The sequence below is a fragment of the Ursus americanus genome, chromosome 18 (assembly GCF_024610735.1).
Source record: "Ursus americanus isolate L20-20 chromosome 18, mUrsAme1.1.p, whole genome shotgun sequence".
Classification (NCBI taxonomy): domain Eukaryota; kingdom Metazoa; phylum Chordata; class Mammalia; order Carnivora; family Ursidae; genus Ursus; species Ursus americanus.
In genome coordinates, this window is record NC_142144.1 from 51,394,049 (window position 1) to 51,417,037 (window position 22,989).

Genomic DNA, 22,989 nt, shown 5'->3' on the forward strand with positions numbered 1-22,989 from the left:
TTTTTAAGATTTTTAATGTGAAGTAGAAGTTAGAAAAATCTCACTGGCTTTCTTCACCATCCTAGGCAAGGATATGGAAATCTCTCTATGTTTGGGTGGGTGGAAATGGGTTGATTCTGAGTTGGCTGTTTTTAACTTAAACCCACTTTATTAATTTTCATCCCCCCCAGTTTTGTTATTTATTTTTTTATATTTATATTTAAATTTAAGTATAGTTAGCATACAGCATTGTATTAGTTCCGGATGTACAGTATAATGATTCAACATTTCTATATATTACTCAGTGCTCATCACAATAAGTATACTCTTAATCCCCTTTACCTCTTTTACCACTCCCCCACTGATCTCCCCTCTGGCAACCACCAGTTTGTTCTCTGTATTTAGGAGTCTGTTTTTTTGTTTATCTTTTTTTTTTTTCCTTTGTTCATTTGTTTTGTTTCTTAAATTCCACATATGAGTGAAATCATATGGTATTTGTCTTCCCTGACTATTTCACTTAGCACAATACTCTCTAGCTTCATCCATGTTGTCATAAATGGCAAGATCTCATTCTTTTTTATAGCTGAGTAATATTCCATTGTGGATATATACCACATCTTTATCCCTCCATCCATCAGTCGATCTGTGGATTGCTTCCATATCTTGGTTATTGTAAATAATGCTGCAGTAAACATAGGGGTGCACAGACCTTTCTGAATTAGTGTTTTCATTTTCTTTGGGCTTATTGGGTTCCGGTCTTTAGGTTTATTTTCATTTTTAAAGACTTAAGGGTACTTGTGAAATAGGGAAGACATTCCATTGTTTACATCATCTTCCCTTAATTGGTACCAGTTAATTTGGACCACTGAGAAGAGTATCAGGCTACATATGAGAGTCCTGAGCACAGCGAAGCAAGCAAACAAAAAGCTGTGATAGATTATTGTGCTGGCTATAAGAGGGGGAAGGTACATCCCTGGCATTGCATAGCTACCACTGCAATATTTTAAAGAAGAATAGTAGTAAATATTGTCAGGGCACATCATTATCATTGACCATTGAAAATTTCCATTGCAGAGAGAGCCTGGGATGTACAGTTAGGATCCAGTCTTTTCCTGATGTGTGCGCAGAATATCCTAGATAAATGACAGGAGTATCATGTTTTTATTAACATAAAGAATACATGCTCCTAAGGTTAAACCAAATGTATAATTATGAAATAAATACTAGCTCATATTCCTTACCCCCCATCCACCAGGATATGTTACTAAATTACTTTCTTCTGTTCAGGAAATTTACCAAGAAAGAAAGGTTGATTACAGAAACATTTTTGAATTTTCGTGAGAAAGAACTCAAAGCAGAGTGGTTTACCACTTTTCAGAACATGTTTTCCTTAGAATACCTGATTTCTACAAGAAGGAAAAAGACAATGGTGAGAACATGGTCTGTAGGAACAGAAGTGCTTTGGAGATGTGACATGAGGATTTTGAAATGCCGAGAAGCAGCTGAACCATGTAGGCAAGCAGAGACAGGATTTGTTTCTACTGCAGGGTCAAATTAATTTTAAAGTGGCTAAAAGTCAGTTTGCAAGCTCCCTTGAAGAATTTAGCCACCTTTCTGCTTCCACGTCTGTGTGCTCCCACTGACCCCGCTCATCCCAGGGATGCCCACATGGATGGATTCCAAGCATCTGACTTGGCCTGATGTTGGGACCAGAAAATGGACTTCTCAAGATGAGCTCTATCAGGGTGTTGTCAAGTAAATGTTGGTTCCCTCTGGACGTCATAATTTTGTATCAGAGACAAGACAATTACTATCATTTAATTTGGGGGGGGGAGATAAAAGACCCATCAACATCTACAAAACCTTGTGTGATTCAGAGCCCTGATTTCCTTGGCTGTTGTTCTGTTTGTTTTCTCTTTTCTTCTCCGTCTGTTCATCCCAATCCTTCTCTCTCTCCCTCTCCTGCTACCATCTTCAAGTGAAAAATCAGAGCAATATTTTCCATGGAATGTCCACATACTTGGTGTTCCTCAACACCAAGAGAAAAATACAAGAGCAAAAATTTGAATGTAAATAGAACATAAATACAACAGATTCTTTTTGATCTTCATGGAGCCTAATTTTGCACATTTCATCCAGGCCCCATTGATTGAAGGATGTTTGGTTTTGAGTTTGGAAATTGTTACTGTCCTACCCTTCCTTTCCTCCCAGTTGTGTTGCTTCAGGTTGTTTCTGAAATACTGGAATTCAGTTTCTGCTACTACAGCCTGTCTTAAGATCATGAGGAAGAAAGAGTGAATGAGAATGTAAATAGAACATACTCTGTTTGACTTGTACTGAACCCGATGCTGCTGCCTTCACCAAGGCCCAAGTCCTGCCATTCACTTTTTCTCAAGACAAGCTTTCCTCTTATTCCTTTGATGTATTTTGTAATAATAATGCTACATTTGTATGGGGCTTTATAATTAGAATATTTCCACATGGATTATTTCATTTGGTCTCACAGGGAAACTGGGAGCGGGAGGATGGATAGCTCTGCTTTTAAAAGAGGAAACCAATGTTCATAAGAATCAAGTCAAATCTAGATTTTCAGAATTCAGGTCCACTCTTTCTACATCATTGCGGCTCAGGGAGCCACAGAAGTAGATTTCCTCCTCTTTCTCTCTCATCTCTTCCTTGTGGATAAGCATTAGGGTCTTGGTCTGTGTACTTATCTTCTAATTGAGAACTTCTTATGATATGATTAGAGCATGAGCTATTGCCCCATATGCTATTAGGCAAGAAGGTACCCTCACTATTTAGCTGATTAGTGAGTAAATTAAATTAATAGAAAAACTTGAAGAATAAAGTGATGATTAAAATTATAGTTTCAGTTCAATCATGAGTACCAAAATAAGCCCTAAATAACAGTACATTAAACAAGAAAGAAGGTTCCATTCTCTGCCATGTAAAATTCTGGAAGAATGGGCTGGTATGGTGACCACACTCTGCAAATGTCCCAGAGACTGAGGCCCCTTCTAGCTCACGGCTCTGCCAGCCTATGGTGTGGTCCTGGGCAATAAGATGGAGGGAATCATAAAGATAAATCCATGAATAAAAAAGATAAAAGTTCTCACCTCTGTGAGGGAGATGGTCACAAACAATATAAACAAGCAAATGTATTATTAGGTGGTTATAAGGGCTAAGGTTGAAAACGAAGCAGAAAAGGATGCTGGAGTTGGGAGTGTCATAGTTTTGAGGGGGTGCTTAGGTGTGGTTGGTACACTGCAGATGTGACATTTGATGGAAAGCTGGGAGCCAGTGAGGTAGGAAGAAGGATATCTGAGGGAAGAATGTGCCAGAGGGAACAGCAAGTGGGAAAGTTCGGGGTGGGAGTAAGAGGAGAAGGCTAATCTTGATACGTTTGAGGAAAAGCAGAGGTGCTAGTGGGCCTAGAGCAGAGGAAGCAAAGGGAAGACAAACAAGAGGAGATGAGAGAAGTGAGGGAGAAACACATTACATACACGGTTGCCTTATGACTTTTACACTAAGGTGAGAGGCCATTGGAGGTTTGGGGCACGGAAGTGACTTAAGTGATATTTAATAGGACCCTTGGCTGCCATGCTGAAGAATGCCTATAAGGGAGGCAAGAGGAGAAGGAGGGAAGTCAAATTGGTTGCTGTTTGCAGTCACCCAACAAAGAGTTGATGGTATGGCTTGCACCCTCATAACAACAACGGAAGTAAGAAGTGGTTGGAGTCTGGATATGTTTTGAAGAAGAGTGCATTCAATTTATATTGCCATGTAAGCAAATTTAGTGGCTGGAAACAACACAAATTTCTTATCTCACAGTTGACATTGGTCCAGATTCTGGTCACAGCTTACTTGGGTTCCTTGCTTCAGGCTGCAATCAAGGTATCAACTGTATGCCAGGCTTATCTGGAGGCTTGATTTAGGATGAATCTTCTTCCGAGCTCATTCAGGCTGTCAGCAGAATTCATTTCCTTGTGACACTGGACCTCAGGGAAGCTTGCTTCTTCAAATTCAGCAGGAGAGCCTGGAGCCCCAGTCTGCTAAGAGAGATTCGTATATTACACAGTGTAACCATGGGAACTACATCCCATTACCTGTGCCTCATTCTGTCTGTTGGAAGCCTCACAGGTTCTGCTGTCGCTCGAGGGGAGAGCAGTTCCAGATGCTACGGGGTCATGATTATTGGAGGTCACCCTAAGATGTGTCCACGGCAATGAACAAACAGGATTTTGTTGCTGTTTAGCTGTAGACCAAACACTGAGAGAGACAAGGGAGAGAACAACTGAAAAGTTGGATGCCATTAACTGAGATCGGGGAGAGGGAGGGAGGGAAGACCAAGAGCTCAAATTTGGCCACATGAAGAATGAGATGCCCATTAAACACCCCCAGGGACATGTCACATAGACAGTGGCATATGGAATCCAGAGTTAAGGGAGGAGGTTAGAGATATAAATTTGGGACACTTTGTCATATAAGGAGTATTTGAAGCCAAGAAATGAGATCACTAGGGAATGCGGGTACATAAAAACCAGGTCCAAGGACTGTACCCTAGGCTCCCCATGTTAAAAAGTCAGGGGATCTAGGAAGAAGCAGTAAAGGAGAAGGGAGGGGTAAGATATCTCACTGGTTGAAAGTGAGATAAGAGGGGTTCACGAGAGCGGGCCATCCTTACGGCCTTTATGATGATTTAATTCTTTAAATAATCTCAGAAAGCAAAGTTTTTCTCCTTATCCCTCCATTTTACAAAACACTTAGCCGCCCTCTTCTCTCCGAATGGGCTGTTTTTTGGGATGGTCTTAGATGCCAAACATGAATGGAAACCAGGTTTGACTTTGTTGTGAAGGTTCAACAACCAAGTTTGCATTTCTGCCCAAATAAGCCAACCTAATTCAGCCGGAGTGTGGACAACACCGTCAGTGGGAGTGTGGGAACTGTTTTAGTTTGAGGCTGACACCATAAAAAAAAAGGCTGCTCTGTAAAGTGTACCCCCCCCCCAGATACCAGTGACGTGTGTTGTGGACTACCTCAAAAGTGAATGGTTTCAAACAATGACAAGGGAAAGAGTCTTCCCTTGGTGTATTAGATGTGGATAAATTTTTGTGTACGCTCTTTAGTCAGACATTTATTTGAGTATCCATTGGTTATGTACAGAAATTTGTTGAAATCATTAAAATGTAAAGACTTCCTACGGGCATAGTAAACCACCACTGGTTCACCCAACCATACCCTGAACCCCAGGTTTTATTGCAATACGTTTTACTTTGCAGAATCATTTCTGGTTGTTATGGAACACAGAAATATTCTTGAAATTCTAAGTGATTAAAGTAGAAACAAAGACCCCGTTTGTGCAGATTCAGTGCATTATAATGTAATTAGTGTCATAGACAATGTGAGTACGTACGCATACACCGAATCAACAGCTGTGTCTATTGAAGCTTTGTGACTTGATTCCTAGTCCCTTTGACATGTGAACAAAACCCCCAAATGTTCACTTAGAAAAATATCTGTTCTCCAATTTCCACTCAAGTGTTTCTCAGGTGTCTTCATTGCCCAGCAATGTCAGAGCTGTGCTCATGGGACAAATTACGAAGCTCATTTCTTATTTGTCGTGATGATTTAGAATTAATCAGCTTTTGAAATAGTGTGCAAATAATTCTCTTTACAAATTAGGCTACGGTCCTCATTTAACAGACGAGGAAACAGAAGCAGAGCTCAACTCCCTCTGAACGCAGGCGACCAAACGCTGCACTTGGGCAGTGAGAGTGGGCTCCTGTGGGACCACACAAGTGACAGGCCCATGGGGGGCACGCTGAGTCCGGAAGCAGGAGTTACAAGCAGTGTAATGAAATGGCTTCACTGCCTTTCACATGGGCCTGGAGGTCAAGTTAGTTTATTTGTTTTTAATTTAGCTGAAATTATAGGCTGGTTGAAAGATTCCTTTGCCGGCAGGGATCTTTTGAATAGCCGCACAAACCTTTTGGTCTCTCTCTCTTTCTCTCTCGCTTTCCTCCAACCTCTCCTCTCATTTGCAGGATTAGAAAAGCACTTGGGAGGCACATTCATCTTGCCGGCGTTGTCAGGAGTGATCAGCGAGTTTTATTAAAAGCCCTGGGATTGCCTGAAAAGCCTCCTTGTCTGGGTTTGAAATGAAAGGGACATGTTAAGATCTTGGGGCATGTTGTCAGGACCCCTCGCCCTGCCCCTTGGGCTATGAGCTAACATCTCTGGAGGAAGCACAGAAGCCCTCCTTTGTGGACGGGATTTTGCTGGTGGACAAACAGACGTGGCCCCTGACAGCATGAGCTCTCCGAACTGGGGTGTGCCCAGTGCTTTGCTGCTGCTGCTGCTGCTCCCAGGCTGGGCCAGTCCCACCTTCCTCAGCCTTAACCACGGGCTCAGGGTGATGAAGGGCAGCTCTGCCTTCCTGTCGGGAGATGACCTGAAGTTTGCCATCCCCAAAGAGAAAGATGCTTGCAAAGTGGAAGTTGTGATGAACGAACCAATGACCCAAAGGGTTGGGAAACTCACTCCGCAGGTAGGTCCTACCGGAGATTTTTCTATTCTGTCATGTGTATGAATGTGAGTGAGTTAGTATGAGTGTGTGTGTGTGAGAGAGAGAGAGAGAGAGAGAGAGAGAGAGAGAGGAAACAAAACAGGGACAGCCTTCCAAGGACTGGCATGGGCCATCTCCTGTGTGATGTGATATGGTCAGTCTTTATGGAATTATTCTTGCCCCAAATGATCTCATCCATTGCTAGTCAGGGTGCCTTTGAATAAGATATTAGGACTTCAAGATATGTGTTAGGCCACACTTGTGAGACAGAATAGCACAAGTAAAACGTTGAAGACATTTTTATCTGTTTCCATCACTAGAACAGTCCGTTGAGTGGGAGGAGAGACGTGGAAAAGAGAGGTGAAAATACTTCACTTTAAATATTCATTGTTCCTCAAAAATGTCTGTTAGAAAAATGTTTTCCTTTAGTCAAAATCTTGGCGACCTCGTTGTTTAAGAGTATTCTAGGCATAATCTTTTTGTAGGATGAAGGTTTACCTTCTAAGTCATTGGGCAAAAAGGACTGTATTATCATTTATTGTATTTGCTTGAAGTAGGAGTTTACCTCTCTACAAAACAGGAAATTGCTTCTGGTTTTATGACTTTTCCCTACTGTGGTTTAACTTCCTCCCAATGGAGGCAATTTTGAGAATGTTCAGCCCTGGCTGCTGCTGCTGCTTCTGGACACACGCACCATTATTTGTGAACTGTGAACATTAGGTTTCTTCTCCATTTAGCTAAAGAATTTTATTCTAGGAAGTTACTCAAGAGTGGTACTAGACAATGTAGACACAAACTAAGGAGACTTAGATAGATACTAACTCAAGTGGTTATCTCAAGCCATTCCATTTACCGCACTCAGAGGACAGTCCAATTCCGAAACACATCACAACTCCATGGCGGGCTCTCACTTAAGGAGTATTCCTGATGTGGTAGCAACCAAATGTCTCTCTCCAGTTTACCGTGAGATTTCCTTTTGTCAGTCAGAGCTTCCGATGGGCACCTGCAAACTGTCCAAGTACAGTAATGGCCCCAGCTCCCGAGGGGTTGTGTTCCCAAGTGTTTGGGAATTGAAACATCTTCACCCTTTCTCCCAACACTATTTGCACTGCAAAAGTGTATGTGCGTGCGTGCGTGTGTGTATGTGTGTTTTAAGATTTTGTTTATTTGAGAGAGAGTGAGCACGAACAGGGGGAAGGGCAAGCAGACTCTCTGCTAAGCTTGGAGCCCGACGTGGGGCTCCATCCCGGGATCCCAAGATTATGACCTGAGCCTAAGTCAGATGCTTACGCGGCTGAGCCACCCAGGTGCCCAGTGAAAGTTTGGTTGGTTGGAACTTATCGGTCAGGGAAAGAGGAGAGAGAGACCAAGGATAGCTCCGACTTAGGGCCCAGATGCACTAAATGCAATGTGTAGGTGACATGAATAAGATCAGCTTCAGAAAACGGAGTCCTAACTACAGGGACTCGGTTTGTTAAAAGCAAATCCTTGGCGTTTGGAGAGCAATAGAGGACCCTAATCCTAGCACACCGGGGTCCATGGCTGCACGGATATATGTGGGTGCTTTATAAAGTAATGAACTCATAATTTGGTACCCCTTCCAATCAATATATTTTAAAAAATTGTTCAACATTTATTTAGAAGTGAGGCTCAATATTGGGGGAAGAGAAAAAATTCCTCCTGGTGTATTCTGGGGCAACCTATGGGCCTGCTGTATTCTCTCTGGCCCTAAGCATGCGAAACAAAAGCCCTATTCTTCACCAGATTCTCCCTCCTTAGAAAGTAATTTGGGGAGAATATACTGTTCCTTAAGTCAGCCTCTGAGGAGTATCCTCTCCCTATCCCAAATAGCCTATGACTTATATCTATAGTACTTTCTCTGCAAGTAACAAATTGTCTGCATCGTATATTATTGGTGATGTTTTAATGGTCTTCGCCATCTGGCCGGCTCTGAGATATTAGAGAGCAAAAGGGGATCTGAGTGACTACAATCAGGTAAAACACTTATTTGCAGGTCAAGGGTTGTGAGAGATCTCCAAGTCATCTCCGTTCCAAACTTTCTCTGATTTTAACGCAAAAATCCAGTTACTAGAAAGAATATGGAGCAGAAACAGCATGCCTGCCTGATTTAGGGAAGTCTGGACGGGTAGGCCAGGGACGGGGCTCCAGAAAGTCCCAACTTGTCCCCTCGTGGGCTGTGGCTCAGTGAGTGCATTTCCGGAGGTAAATGTGGCATCTCAAATGGATTTATGTGGTCTAAAGTAAATATGTGACTTGTATCTGCTAAAATTTATTGTGTGGAAAAGGAGGCCATTGAACTGTGGAGTTTCATTATCTTTCTGCCAGATATTTGTACCATAAGGAAATCTATGTATCCAGAAAACTTTGTTTCTCAAACTGCCAGATGATCTCCCGACTATATTATGATAATTTCAACAGATTCCTAAGTGAAGTCTGTTTTTTGGGGAATGTGTGCCTATTTTTAATGCAGCGCTCTCAAGGATTTATTTCTTATGGCGTTTTTGAAATTAAGCATAGCCGAATGCGCACGCATACACACAAAGCCTAAACATTATTCTTTAATAGCACTTACCAGTAAGTTGAAAGCAGGCTTATGTGAACCCATTTCTAGCGAGATGACTGTATTAACAACACCCTGCTGTGTAATGAACAGTTTTGTTTGATTTGCACAGAAAATGTTTTGTTTAACATCTGTTCAATTAGTGTTTTCATTTCATTACTGAAGTTTGTCTTAGGACCAACAGGTTCATTTTCCTATTGGATATTTGGAAAGGGATTTCAATTGGCGCACACCAGTACCTTCTGTTTGGATAACCCTCTTGATATAGTCAATTAGATAAGGTCGGTGGCAATATGTTTTCCTCATGTTTTAGGACAAGACTTCCTCACACACAGCACTTCTCACACCTGTTTCCAAGCAAGAAATTTCCTGGGTGGAAAAGCACCTCAGTTTAGAGCTGAGTTTGCTTTTTTGAATCAGAAATTCAGCCATAAGAAAACATCTCTAGCTTGAACCAGTTTATTGTCATTAAAGTGAGTAATGAGTTAGGCACGTGTGACAATTTAATTATAAATTGTAATTGAAAAGCAGTTGAAGTGGAAAAAACCAAGGCTAGACAGTGATTAGAAAAGGATTTAGCTCTCCTTTGTTTTAGTTAGTAAATTTATGGACAATTATGGTTGTCGCCTTTTATAAAAGGAAAACATATTACGAAACATGAAACAGATGTTTCTTTTAACAAAGCAGATTGTCTCTTTATCACCACGACTATTTGTCAATGATATGGGGAAGGTCTTTCCTTTATCTCCTTCCTTGTTGTCAGTTAAAAAGAGGAACCAATGATGTCTGTGGGAAAAGAAGATCATTTGTATTAGTAATAACGTCTTCTCAGAGAGGACGATGTTGCCTGTGAATGATTGAGCCTGTGATAAAGTATGGGCTAAACACCATGAACTCCACGGCGGTTGTGTGCGAATACTCAAGGTTATTTCTTAACCCTCTGCCAAGTCAGGTTGGGCAGAACGAGAGTCACAGTGTGGTTGGGAGAAAAAAGTCGTCTTTTAAGAATTAGGGTTCCCAAAACACAACAGTTAGCAATTCCCTTAATAGTTCTGAGTGAGGTGATTCAGTTAATTATAATTTTATTTGAATGGAAGAAATTACCTTTAGCTTGCTATTTGTCTCATCAACCATTTTTTAAAAGATTTTATTTATTCGAGAGTGAGAGAGAGAGCAAGGGGGGTGGGGAGGGGCAGAGGGGGTGGGAGAATCAGGCTCCCCACTGAGCAGGGAGCCCTACGTGGGACTTGATCCCAGGACCCAGGGATCACGACCTGGGCTGAAGGCAGATGCTTAACCGACTGAGCCACCCATGTACCCCTCATCAACCATTTCTGCTATCAGTAACCAGTAAAACAGTCTTTCGCAAGTATATGAGAAGCAACTCTGGGTCACGTTTGGCTCTGATCAACCACAGCAGTGTCCATAGCTAGTGGCTTCATTTTTTAATATAAAAATATTATTTGGAAAAGAAAGAAAAGGAATAGAAAAGGATATATAAGTAATACAGTGTGTTTATGTGAGGGGTAATGCATGCCTTTTCATGCATACACATAAGTAGACCTCTAACGCAATTGCTATGAACCCCTGAAGGGTGTGGGTGTATTACATTTTGATAAATGGAACCATTGTTTAAATGTACTATAGACTGTAAACAAAGAATCATTTCAAGAGATAATTACTCCTAGATATATCTGCTTGATCTGCTTGGATTTTCCTAGTTTAGATATTCTCAAAATAAGACACACCTATATAAGCAGGATGGGAGTGGGCACGGGGGTGGGTAGAGGTGGTGGTGGTTATAACAAGCACATGTGCACACACACGCATACACACATAGACACAACCCCCTAACAGACCATAATTTCCCCAGGCAGTACTCTACTGCCAGAAAAATCAAATCTTGTACCAGTTTTTTTCACAGATATTTATCCATTTCTTCACTTGAACTAGGTCTTTGACTGCCATTTTCTTCCCAATGAAGTAAAGTATATTCACAATGGTTGCCCGATTCTTGATGAAGACACAGTGAAGCTTAGACTTTACAGGTAAGTAACCCACATAACCATTCTGTGTACTTTTTAAGGCTTTTTCTATAGATAGATATTATCATGAGGCTAGTTACTAGATTCCAAACAAGAAAGTAATCAGTAGAAATTGGGAACCTAAGTAGGCAAGGCAAGAATTGTTGTCTACTTTCAATTATATTTATTTGTATCATCTTCCTGGGGACTTTTCTGTGGCAAATTTCTGTCCTGTTCCCCTTTAGAGTTCTTGTACAGGTATCTCTGGTGATCCACTCTCCCACTTATGATAGGAAATGAAAATTACAAAATGCAAATTCTTAATGAGAACTAGGAAAATATATTCCAAAATTGATTGATATTCTTTATTTTGATTATCAGCTGCTTAGTTAGTAAGTTGAGTATCTTCTAATTGTAAACATGTTAAATGATAAAAATGTTTAAAAAATCAATTATAAAGTTAAGTACAGAGTGACTGTGTGAGCCAGCAATTCTACTCTTAAATATATATGTGAGAGAAATAAAAACCTATGTTTCCCCCAAAACTTGCACACGAATCTTCATTGCAGCATTATTAATAATAGCTAAAAAGTTGAAACAACCCAGCTGATGAGTGTGTGAACACAATGTGGTGTATCCATACAATGGAATATTATTCAGCCATAAAACGGGATGAAGTACTGATGCATGCTAGAACAGGGATGAACCTTGAAACCACCGTGTGAAATGAAAGACACCAGACACAAAAGGCCACTTTTCTAGAAAAGGCAAATCCATAAAACACAGAAAGCAGATTAGTGATTGCCAGGGGCTGTGGGAAGGGCGAATGAGGAGTGATTGCTAATGGATATGGATTTCTTTTTGGGGGGATAAAAATGTTCTGGAATTAGGTAGTTGTGATGGTTGCACAACCTTGTGAATATACTAAAAACCACTGAGTTGTATACTTTAAAAAGGTTAATTTTATGGTATGTGAATTATATTTCAACAAAAATTAATTTAAAAATTAAGCTCATGGTTGTGGTATTGCTCACTTCATAGAGGCAACTGACAATGTGATAGGTGGAGTAGGATTTTTTTTTTAAGATTTTATTTATTTATTTGATAGAGAACACAAGCAGTGGAGAGGAGCAGAGGGAGAGGGAGAAGCAGGCTCCCGACTGAGCAGAGAGCCTGACATGGGGCTCGATCCCAGGACCCTGGGATCATGACCTGAGCCAAAGGCAGACGCTTAACTGACTGAGTCACCCAGGCTCCCCTGGAGTAGGCTTTTAGATAGATTTTTAGTTAGTTTCATTGATGTTATGAATATTCGGCTAAAATATCTTAGTGTGAATTTCCCTTAAGTACTACACTACTAATTGCACAGAGTTTTGTAGAAGAAACTAGGACATTGAATCATTCTTTAGACATTTATAATCACCTACTGTAACTCAAGGCCCTCTGCTGAGCATAGGAAGCACAAGGATGAGGATACATGGATTTTTGGTGCTCATAATCTGTTGCAAAATATGGGTAGATAATTGTAATGTGAACGAGAGCTGAAAGAGAGGCTTGAACAAAGTGCTGTGCTCAAAAAATGAAATAGTACCCAACGATTTCTTATCACCAGCATACAGGGCTGTTTGCTCTTTCTAAGATTTTAGAGTTAAAAAACTAACTTTGCACAGCTTGCCAGAAAGGGCTGGAAAAGCTGGTGGATTCTGGCTTCTTCCACTTCTTCCTTGAGTTTCAAAGGGATGGAAAGGGTGAAGGAGAAGGGAAGAAGGGTTGAGTTAGAGGAGCTGCTGTTCCTCTTGGTCTTGAGGACATTTGAAATAGAATATTCAGAGGAGCTGGAAGCAGAAAATCAGAGAACATGCTTATTCCCCCCTCACCACCTCTTCAGCCCCTTTGGTGAGCTACTTGGCCTATCTATGCCTCAGTTTCCCCCTCTGTATAATGGAATTAACAATGTCTCTCATAGGTTTCTGAAGAGCAAAAAGGTGTTGATGCTTCAGAAACTCCTCACCCTTTCACCCTTGTATCAAAACTCAATCCATAAATTACACAGGCTTGGTACTCTTAAATTATAGATGTGCTAGCAGTGAGACTCTGAGCGCCCAGCTGTCCTCACGCATCAGCATGGATGATGAGTTTGAGAGGAGGTGTTGAAAGAAAGGTCATTGGTGAGGGAGATGGCAGAAAAAGGAGTTGACACCAAGATAAGGAGAAGAAAGGAAATGAACACAGATTTGAAGTGGTGTATACAACAAAATCCAAACTCTACCCCATAGGCTCATTTTGTAAAGGTCAATCTTTAGATACCAGAAGTACCTGAGCACTAGTAAACATTGCCTTCGCTCTGTTCTCTTCACAGATTTACTGAGACAGATACCTTCATGGAAACCTTTATCCTGCGGGTCTATCTCCTGGAACCAGACTGTAACATCATCCGTAGGAGTAACAATGTCCTGGAGGTGTCTGAATTCTATGGACTGTCCCGGGCCATTGATAAGAACCTGCTCAGATTTGATTATGAGAGGACAGCTGGTCTGGAGTGTACGGTCAGGCTGGATCCTGCGGGAAGCCGGCTGCCAGCCCACGGTCAGGTGGTCCTGTTGGAGCCTCGGCCAGAAAAACCTCGTGGAGATCAGCCACACAGTTTTTTCCCTGAGTCTCGTATGTATGGTGTTCTTTGTTGTTGTTGTTGTTGTTGTTGTTTTTAAAGATTTATTTATGGGGGGGAGGGAGGGAGGGAGAGGGAGAGAGAGAATGGTGGAAGGGGTAGAAGGAGAGGGGGAGAGAGAATCTCAAGCAGACTCCCTGCTGAGCATGGAGCCTGACGTGGGGCTCGATCTCACGACCCTGAGATCATGACCTGAGCCGAAACCAAGAGGTGGATGCTTAACTGACTGAGCCACCCAGGAGCTCCTCAAATGTTTGTTTTAATATGTATCTGAATGTTATTAGAACTGACAAAAACATCTGTTAATAGTCATCTTCCGCTGCAACAAAAAATTTTACTTGACATAATAATTAGTTGCTGGTTGAAAATGTAGGCTAGTGGTTAAGAGTATGGACTTTGGAATCAGTGAGACCTGGGTTTGAAACTGCCTCTGCTCTTCATTTCCTGTGTGATTTTGGTAAGTTACTTAACCTGGGTAAGCCTCCATAAAATGGGCAAGGATAGCAGCTGCTCCACAAGTTTGAGGCAAGATGGAGTAAATGAGATCAATTAAATATTAAATATTTATTAAAAATTTTTTGATTACAAATAAGTTTGATGTAAAGCAGGTGGCCAGTAGCCATGGTTTAAATCAAGAGGAGTCGATCCATCTAATCAGTATATTTTGGGCACCTCCTCTGTGCATGATAATAGACACTATGGGAAGACCAATAATCACAATCATAGTAATACCTTGAATTTGGGCAACAATTTACAGCTAAAGGGATGCTTGCACATGAGTCCTCCCATTTAGTGTTCATGACCATCTGGTTAAGAAGTAGAATACTCATTTTATACATCAGGGAAATGTACAAAAGGCCACTTGAAAAATAAGTGGCCTGTGGGTATCACCCCCACAAGAGTATAAAATGAAGTTGGGCAGAGAGAGAGAGAGACTATTGCAGAGATGATGGTGGTTTTTAGTGGGAGAGAGCAGGTTGGTTCAGGCGGTCAAAGAGTACTTAATGGAGGGTTTAGTAAAAGGACTAAAGGGACCTGGAAAGGCGTCAGGACTCAGGGGTGTGATGAACACAGTGGGGAGAGAATTTCAGCGAGTAGAACAGCCTTGGAGAGAGTGCAGGATGGAGCCATGGACGTGGATGCTGTGAAGGAAGACTGGCACTGGCCTACGGAAGGCCAGTCGTGACCCAGTGGCCTATTCATCAGGGATGTTCAATCATCAGAACATGTATTTTATTATTTTTTCTCTCAGTGTAATTTTGGTAGGCAAGGGTCTCAGGAGACAACTGGTCAACCGTTCTTTTCAGGAGAAGAAATTACAGGGCTGTAGAATAATACCAACCCCCTCTGTGAATGATTAGAGGGTATGCATGGGTATTCCTGAGGCAGTGAGAGGGAGTCAGTATCCACGGGAGGGAGGATTGGTTTTTTAGTTTTAGTCATGCTCAAGTGACCATCTTAATTCAGTGCTATACATTCTAGAGCTGGGAACAGAACTGCGGTGTCCAGGTGGAAGCTGTGCCCTGGGACTGAAGAAAATGGGAAGTGTCAACATGAGCTGTGAGGAGTTCCTGCTAATGGGGCTTCGTTATCAACACACAGATCCCCCTTCTCCCAACATCGACTACATCTCCATCCAGCTGGATCTCACAGATAGCAGGAGCAAAATCATATACAAGGTAGAGTTGGGGGTTATGTGTCTGGTCCCCGGCTGATCTGCAGCAAGAAAGGCCATTTTCCTGGGGGTGCTCATGCCAGCTGCCACGCCAGGGAGAGCTCCTGCACTACCGTGGGTGGGACTTCCCGGTGACTCATTAGAACTGCAGAACATCAGTGTATAATTTCCCTTCCCTGGCTCTCTTTTAGCTCTGCCACCACTAAGGCAATGGAGGAAGGCCTGGGGCCAGTTATATGCTACCCTTCTTCCTCCTCTCCCTTCAGTTTTCTTTAGCTTGTCATTTGGTCTTTTGTAGCACTCTCTCTTCGAGACTTCATTCCCCGCTTCTTTGTTAGAACCTCTTTTCACCTCTTAGAGGAAATTAGGGGGTCCACACATCAACTAGGCAAGGCCGTGGGAAGCTAAGAGCAAGGGGAAACTCAGTCCCAGTATTATGGGTGTAGTAGATTATATCCTATTCACTCTTTTAGACTCTGAGATGGAAGACCAGGTCATCAAGGAGACAGGCCCCCCAAGGTGGCCTCCATCTTTCAGTCTCTTTCAAAGCCTCCTGCCCTTTCCTCCTATTGATCTCCTCACATTGAAATGAAGGTAGAAGATGAAATCAATTTATATGAAATATTTAACATGGTACTCACCTGATTCATATACTCTATAATTTGTTTTATTTGGGGCAACTGCATACCAGCTGATACAGCTTGGATTTTGTGCTGATATAAGATGATCCAAGATTACATTCATGAAAGACCTCCATCTTTCAAAATTTGACTTCTCACAGGATTTCTCCCAAGAAACTCAGATATTGAACATTTTCACTCGCAAGGAATGACAAGATAAAAAATGATAAGAACATGACAGAACAGGATCAGAGAATTTCAGAATTGAGATAAAAAAAAACCACAACTTTGAGATGGTCTGGTCAAATTGATTAGGCAAATCACCTGGTGAATATTAGAGGATAGACTTCTGAGTCTAACATTAATAGCTAAGAGTGTGAATGCTGGGCCCAGTTTGCCTGGGTTCAGATGTCTGTTTAACCAGCTATTTGACTTTGGATTTTATGCCTCAGTTTTAAAAATCTTAAAATGGGGTTAGTAGAGCCTACTTCTTAGAGTAATTGAAAAAATAAATGAGATAATACTTATAAAGCACTTGGCACAAAGCCTGGTACATAGGAAGCACTGTGCATATTTTGCTAGTTAAAAAAGCTACCTGGGAAAAAATGGATCATCAGCTAGGTTTGGAAACAACTGGCTTAGCCCAAACAGACATCTTGTTGTATAGTGGTGGTCAGTGAAATGGCATACCTTGCTCATACATACACAGCCATTTTATTGAGCCAAGACTAAATTCTAGGTCTCCTAACTATTAGTAGATGTCTTCTCATCTTTCTGACACAAAAAGATTTTTTACTTTTATTTACTTTTATTTTATTTTGAGAGAGATGGGGAGGGGAGGAGCACAGGGAGAAGGAGGGAGAATCTCAAGCAGGCTCCATGCTCAGTGCAGAGCCTGATGCAGGGCTCAATCTCAGGCACGGCATAAGCCAAAATCAAAAATTGGAGGCTTAAGTGATTGAGCCACCCAGGTACCCCAAAACATTCACTTTTATTAATTTTTAAATCTCCATTAAAGAAAATTAGACCCATTTTTCTTCCTGACTGATTTTTCTTTTTTACCTCTCTCTATTGAATTAGGGCTTTATTTGTTTATATTTTTAGATCAGTTCGATTGGGATTTTACCCCTTAAAATGTCCTTCTTGTTTTCACTAATTAACCTACTCCATAGTCAATTTGGCATGTCATTAAACACATTCTTTCATGAATATCAAAGTAATATGTTCACTGCAGAGAATATTTTTTGAAAAACACAGAAGGCAAAATAAGAAAGCCAAACTAGTTATATTTCTCCCACTTTATACACACACACACACACACACACACACACACACACACTCATGGTAAGGAGACATGCACACCAATGTTGGTTTTGTTTTATGAAATGAATTTATACTATGTTTGAAGGTTTTGAATCTTGTTATTTTATTATTTTTATACTTGTGCAGTCCATCCTCATCAAGCAACTAAATGACTATTTCATCCATAGTTTTTTCTAGAGTCTTAAGGTTTTCTTGTTTATATTTGCCTTTTTAATCCATCTGAAATGAATTTTATCATATTGTGAAACACAGGAACAGTTTTTTTTCTCAAGTAGCCAAAATTTTCAGCACTATTTGTTGAATAATGAACCTGTTTCTTTGATTGATTTTTGGTGCTTCTCTATTGAATAGAAAGATGTTATGCATACTATTTCAAAGCTAGCTCTTTTGTTTCTTAGATATACCTCCTTATTCCTGTGCCAGCATCAGTTATTCTAAATATAAAAGGTCAATAATACACTTCAGTATTTTACCGGCAAGTTCTTTCTTATCACTTATCTTCAAAATTTTCTTATCCATTCTCACCTAATCTTAGTTCTCAATAAAGAATTAAATCATTTATGTTCATTAGAGGAAAGGCTTTTATCAGGATTGGATTAAAACTATCGAGTATTTTGGAGATAATTGGAATATTAGAACACTTACCATATTGAGCCTTCTCATCCGGAAATGAGGGACCTCATTTCATCTAGGCAAATGTTCTTTGATGTGTTTCTGTAAAATTTGCAATTTTCTTCATGTAAGTTGAGCACACTTATTAAGTCCAGTCCTAGGCAGTTTGCTTTGGGGAAATTACTGTGAATAGACACTTTCCCCTCCATTGTATCTTCTCATTGCTTACCGATGATAAATAGGAAAGCTATTTTTTGGTATAATTTTCTTTTATCTGGCTTCTTTCTTGAATTCAATTATTCTAAGAATTTTTCAGTTCTTTGGGCTTTTGAAGACCATAATTATATCTTTCACTAATGATGATAATTTTGTTCTTTCTTTTTCAGTAATTATTCCTCTTATTTTTGCTCTGCTCCCCACTGGTTTGGCCAGAATAATATTAAATATAATGATGCTTGTAAGAATCCTTGTCTTGTATATTTTTATCAGTATCAACTGCCCACACTATCCTTTTTTTTTGAATTTTAAAATTTAAATTCAATTAATTAACATATAATGTATTATTAGTTTCAGAGGTAGAGGTCAGCGATTCATCAGTCTTATATAACACCCAGTGCTCATTCCAACAAGTGCCCTCCTTAATGTCCATCACCCAGTTACCCCACGCCCCTCCCCTCCAGCAACCCTCAGTTTGTTTTCTATGATTAACAGTCTCTTATGATTTGTCTCCTTTTCTGATTTCATCTTGTTTTATTTTTTCCTCTCTTCCCCTATGATCCTGTTTTGTTTCTTAAATTCCACATATGAGTGGGATCATATGATAATTGTCTTTCTCTGATCGACTTATTTCACTTAGCATAATACCTTCTAGTTCCATCCACACTGATGTAAATGGTAGGTATTCATCCTTTCTGATGGCTGAGTAATATTCCATTGTATATATGAACCACATCTTCTTTATCCAGTCATCTGTTGAAGGATATCTTGGCTCCTTCCACAGATGGGCTACTGTGGACATTGCTGCTATGAACATTGGGGTGCAGGTGCCCCTTCTTTTCACTACATCTGTATCTTTGGGGTAAATACCCAGTAGTGCAATTGCTGGGTCACAGGGTAGCTCTATTTTCAACTTTTTTGAGGAACCTCCACCCTGTTTTCTAGAGTGGCTGCACCAGCTTGCATTCCTACCAACAGTGTGGGAGAGTTCCCTTTCTCTGCATCCTCACCAACATCTGTCATTTCTTGAATTGTTAATTTTAGCCTGACTGATGTGAGGTGGTATCTCATTGTGGTTTTGATTTGTATTTCCCTGATGCCGAGTGATGTTGAGTACTTTTTCATGTGTCTGTTGGCCATTAGGATGTCTTCTTTGGAGAAATGTCTGTTCATGTCTTCTGCCCAGTTCTTGATTGAATTATTTGTTCTTTGGGTATTGAGTTTGATAAGTTCTTTATAGATTTTGGATACTAGCCCTTTATCTGATATATCATTTGCAAATATCATCTCCCATTATCTTGGTTGTCTTCTGGTTTTATTGACTGTTTCCTTTGCTGTGCAAAAGCTTTTTATCTTGATGAAGTCCCAATAGTTCATTTTCCCCCCAATAGTTAATTTTTTTTTAATAATGATTTTTTATTATATTATGTTAGTCACCATACAGTACATCCCCGGTTTTCGATGTAAGGCTCGATGATTCATTAGTTGTGTATAACACCCAGTGCACCATGTAATATGTGCCCTCCTTACTACCCATCACCGGTCTATCCCATTCCCCCACCCCCCTCCCCTCTGTAGCCCTCAGTTTGTTTCTCATAGTCCATAGTCTCTCATGTTTCATTCCCCCTTCTGATTACCCCCCCTTTCTTTATCCCTTTCTTCCCCTACTGATCATTCTAGTTCTTATGTTCCATAGATGAGAGAAATCATATGATAGTTGTCTTTCTCTGCTTGACTTATTTCACTAAGCATTATCTCCTCCAGTGCCGTCCATGTTGTAGCAAATGTTGAGAACTCGCTCTTTCTGATTGCTGAGTAATATTCCATTGTATATATGGACCACAACTTCTTAATCCAGTCATCTGTTGCAGGGCATCTCGGCTCCTTCCACGATTTAGCTATTGTGGACATTGCTGCTATGAACATTGGGGTGCATATGGCCCTTCTCTTCACTACGTCTGTATCTTTGGGGTAAACACCCAGTAGTGCAATGGCTGGATCATAGGGTAGCTCAATTTTTAACTTTTTAAGGGACCTCCACACGGTTTTCCAGAGTGGCTGTACCAACTTGCATTCCCACCAACAATGTAGGAGGGATCCCCTTTCTCCACATCCTCTCCAACAATTGTTGTTTCTTGCCTTGTCTATTTTTGCCATTCTAACTGGCGTAAGGTGGTATCTCAGTGTGGTTTTGATTTGAATTTCCTTGATGGCTAATGATTTTGAACATTTTTTCATGTGTCTGTTAGCCATTTGTATGTCTTCATTGGAAAACTGTCTGTTCATATCTTCTGCACATTTTTTGATTTGTTTATTTGTTTCTCGTGTATTGAATTCGAGAAGTTCTTTGTAGATCTTGGATACCAGTCCTTTATCTGTAGTGTCATTTGCAAATATCTTCTCCCATTCCGTGGGCTGCCTCTTAGTTTTTCTGACTGTTTCCTTGGCTGTGAAGAAACTTTTAATCTTGATGAAGTCCCATAAATTCATTTTGTCTTTTGTTTCTCTTGCCTTTGGGGATGTATCATGAAAAAGTTTGCTTTGGCCAATGTCGTAGAGGTTGCTGCCTATGTTCTCCTCTAGAATTTTGATGGATTCCTGTCTCACATCGAGGTCTTTCATCCATTTGGAGTTTATTTTTGTGTATGGTGTGAGATAGTGGTCAAGTTTCATTCTTTTGCATGTAGCTGTCCAATTTTCCCAGCACCATTTATTGAAGAGACTGTCTTTTTCCCACCAGATGTTTTTTCCTGCTTTATCAAATATTAGTTGCCCAAAGAGCTGAGGGTCCATTTCTGGGCTCTCTATTCTGTTCCATTGGTCTATGTGTCTCTTTTTGTGCCAGTACCATGCTGTCTTTGTGATCACAGCTTTGTAGTACAGCTCGAAATCCGGCATTGTGATGCCCCCAGCTTTGTTTTTCCTTTTCAACAGTTCCTTGGAGATTCAGGGTCTTTTCTGGTTCCATACAAATTTAAGGACTATTTGTTCCAGTTCTTTGAAAAACGTTCTCGGTATTTTGATCGGGATAGCATTGAAAGTGTAGATTGCTCTGGGTAGCATGGACATTTTAACTATGTTAATTCTTCCGATCCATGAGCGTGGAATATCTTTCCATCTTTTTATGTCTTCCTCAATGTCTTTTAAGAGTGATTTATAGTTTCTAGAATAAAGGTCCTTTATGTCTCTGGTTAAGTTAATTCCAAGGTAACGTATGGTTTTTGGTGCTATTTTAAATGGGATGGATTCCCTGATTTCTCTTTCTTCGTTCTCGTTATTCGTGTACAGAAATGCAACTGATTTCTGAGCATTGATTTTGTATCCCGCCACATTACTGAATTGCTCTATAACTTCTAATAGTTTGGGAGTGGCTTCTTTTGGGTTTTCCATATAGAGTATCATGTCGTCTGCGAAGAGAGACATTTTGACTTCTTCTTTGCCAATTTGAATACCTTTGATCCCTTTTTGTTGTCTGATTGCTGTTGCAAGGACTTCTAGTACTATGTTGAATAATAGTGGCGAGAATGGGCATCCTTGTCGTGTTCCTGATCTTAAGGGAAAGGCTTCCAGCTTTTCCCCATTGAGAATAATATTTGCAGTAGGCTTTTCATAGATGGCTTTTATGAGATTGAGAAATGTACCTTCTATTCCTACACTCTGAAGGGTTTTAATCAGGAAAGGATGCTGTATTTTGTCAAATGCTTTTTTGGCATCGATTGAGAGGATCATATGGTTCTTGAGTCTTTTCTTGTTGATATGATGTATCACGCTGATTGATTTGCGAATATTGAACCACGCTTGCATCCCAGGTATGAATCCCACTTGATCGTGGTGGATAATCCTTTTAATGAACTGTTGGATTCTATTAGCAAGTATCTTGTTGAGGATTTTGGCGTCCATATTCATTAGGGAAATCGGTCTGTAATTCTCCTTTTTGAGGGGGTCTTTGCCTGGTTTGGGGATCAAGGTAATATTGGCCTCATAGAATGAGTTTGGTAGCTTTCCTTCTGTTTCTATTTTTTGAAATAGCTTTAGGAGAATAGGTATTATTTCTTCTTTGAATGTTTGGTAGAATTCCCCAGGAAAACCGTCCGGGCCTGGAGTTTTGTTCTTTGGAAGGTTGTTTATCACTGACTCAATTTCTTCATAATTAATTGGCCTGTTTAAGAAATCAATTTCTTCCTGTTTCAATCTTGGTAGTTTATAGGTTTCCAGGAAGGATTCCATCTCTTCCAGATTGCTTAGCTTATTGGCATATAGCTGTTGATAAAAATTTCTAATAATCCTTCCAATTTCAATGGTGTTCGTCGTGACCTCTCCTTTTTCATTCATAATTTTAATAATCTGGGTCTTTTCTCTTTTCTTTTGGATAAGTGTTGCCAGTGGTCTGTCAATTTTATTGATTCTCTCCAAGAACCAGCTTCTAGTCCTGTTGATCTGCTCTACTGTACTTCTGGTTTCTGCTTGATTGATTTCAGCTTTAATTTTGGTCAACTGCTTCCTTGTGCGTGGATTAGGCCTGTCCCTCTGTTGCTGTTCCAGCTTCTTGAGGTGAGAATATAAAAACTGCATTTTAGATTTTTCTATTCTTTTGAGTGAGGCTTGGATGGCTATGTATTTCCCCCTTAGGACTGCCTTTGCAGGATCCCATAGGTTTTGGACTGTTGTATTTTCATTCTCATCAGTCTCCATAAATTGTTTAATTTGATTTTTGATTTCCTGGTTT

The 22,989-nt window shown here is 40.4% G+C and overlaps 1 protein-coding gene across 6 annotated transcripts in view; it reads left to right on the forward strand.

Annotated features, from left to right (window-relative positions):
* Positions 1 to 22,989, forward strand: part of FREM1 (FRAS1 related extracellular matrix 1) — a 173,774-nt gene that overhangs the window by 22,052 nt on the left and 128,733 nt on the right. For all 6 annotated transcript variants that reach the window (XM_045780814.2, XM_045780813.2, XM_087869630.1 and 3 more), the window contains 4 exons: positions 6,024 to 6,526; positions 11,079 to 11,173; positions 13,509 to 13,810; positions 15,300 to 15,496. In XM_045780814.2, the coding sequence (XP_045636770.2) occupies positions 6,290 to 6,526; positions 11,079 to 11,173; positions 13,509 to 13,810; positions 15,300 to 15,496 (831 nt within the window). In that variant the 5' untranslated portion in view covers positions 6,024 to 6,289. The remainder of the gene's footprint in view (positions 1 to 6,023; positions 6,527 to 11,078; positions 11,174 to 13,508; positions 13,811 to 15,299; positions 15,497 to 22,989) is intronic.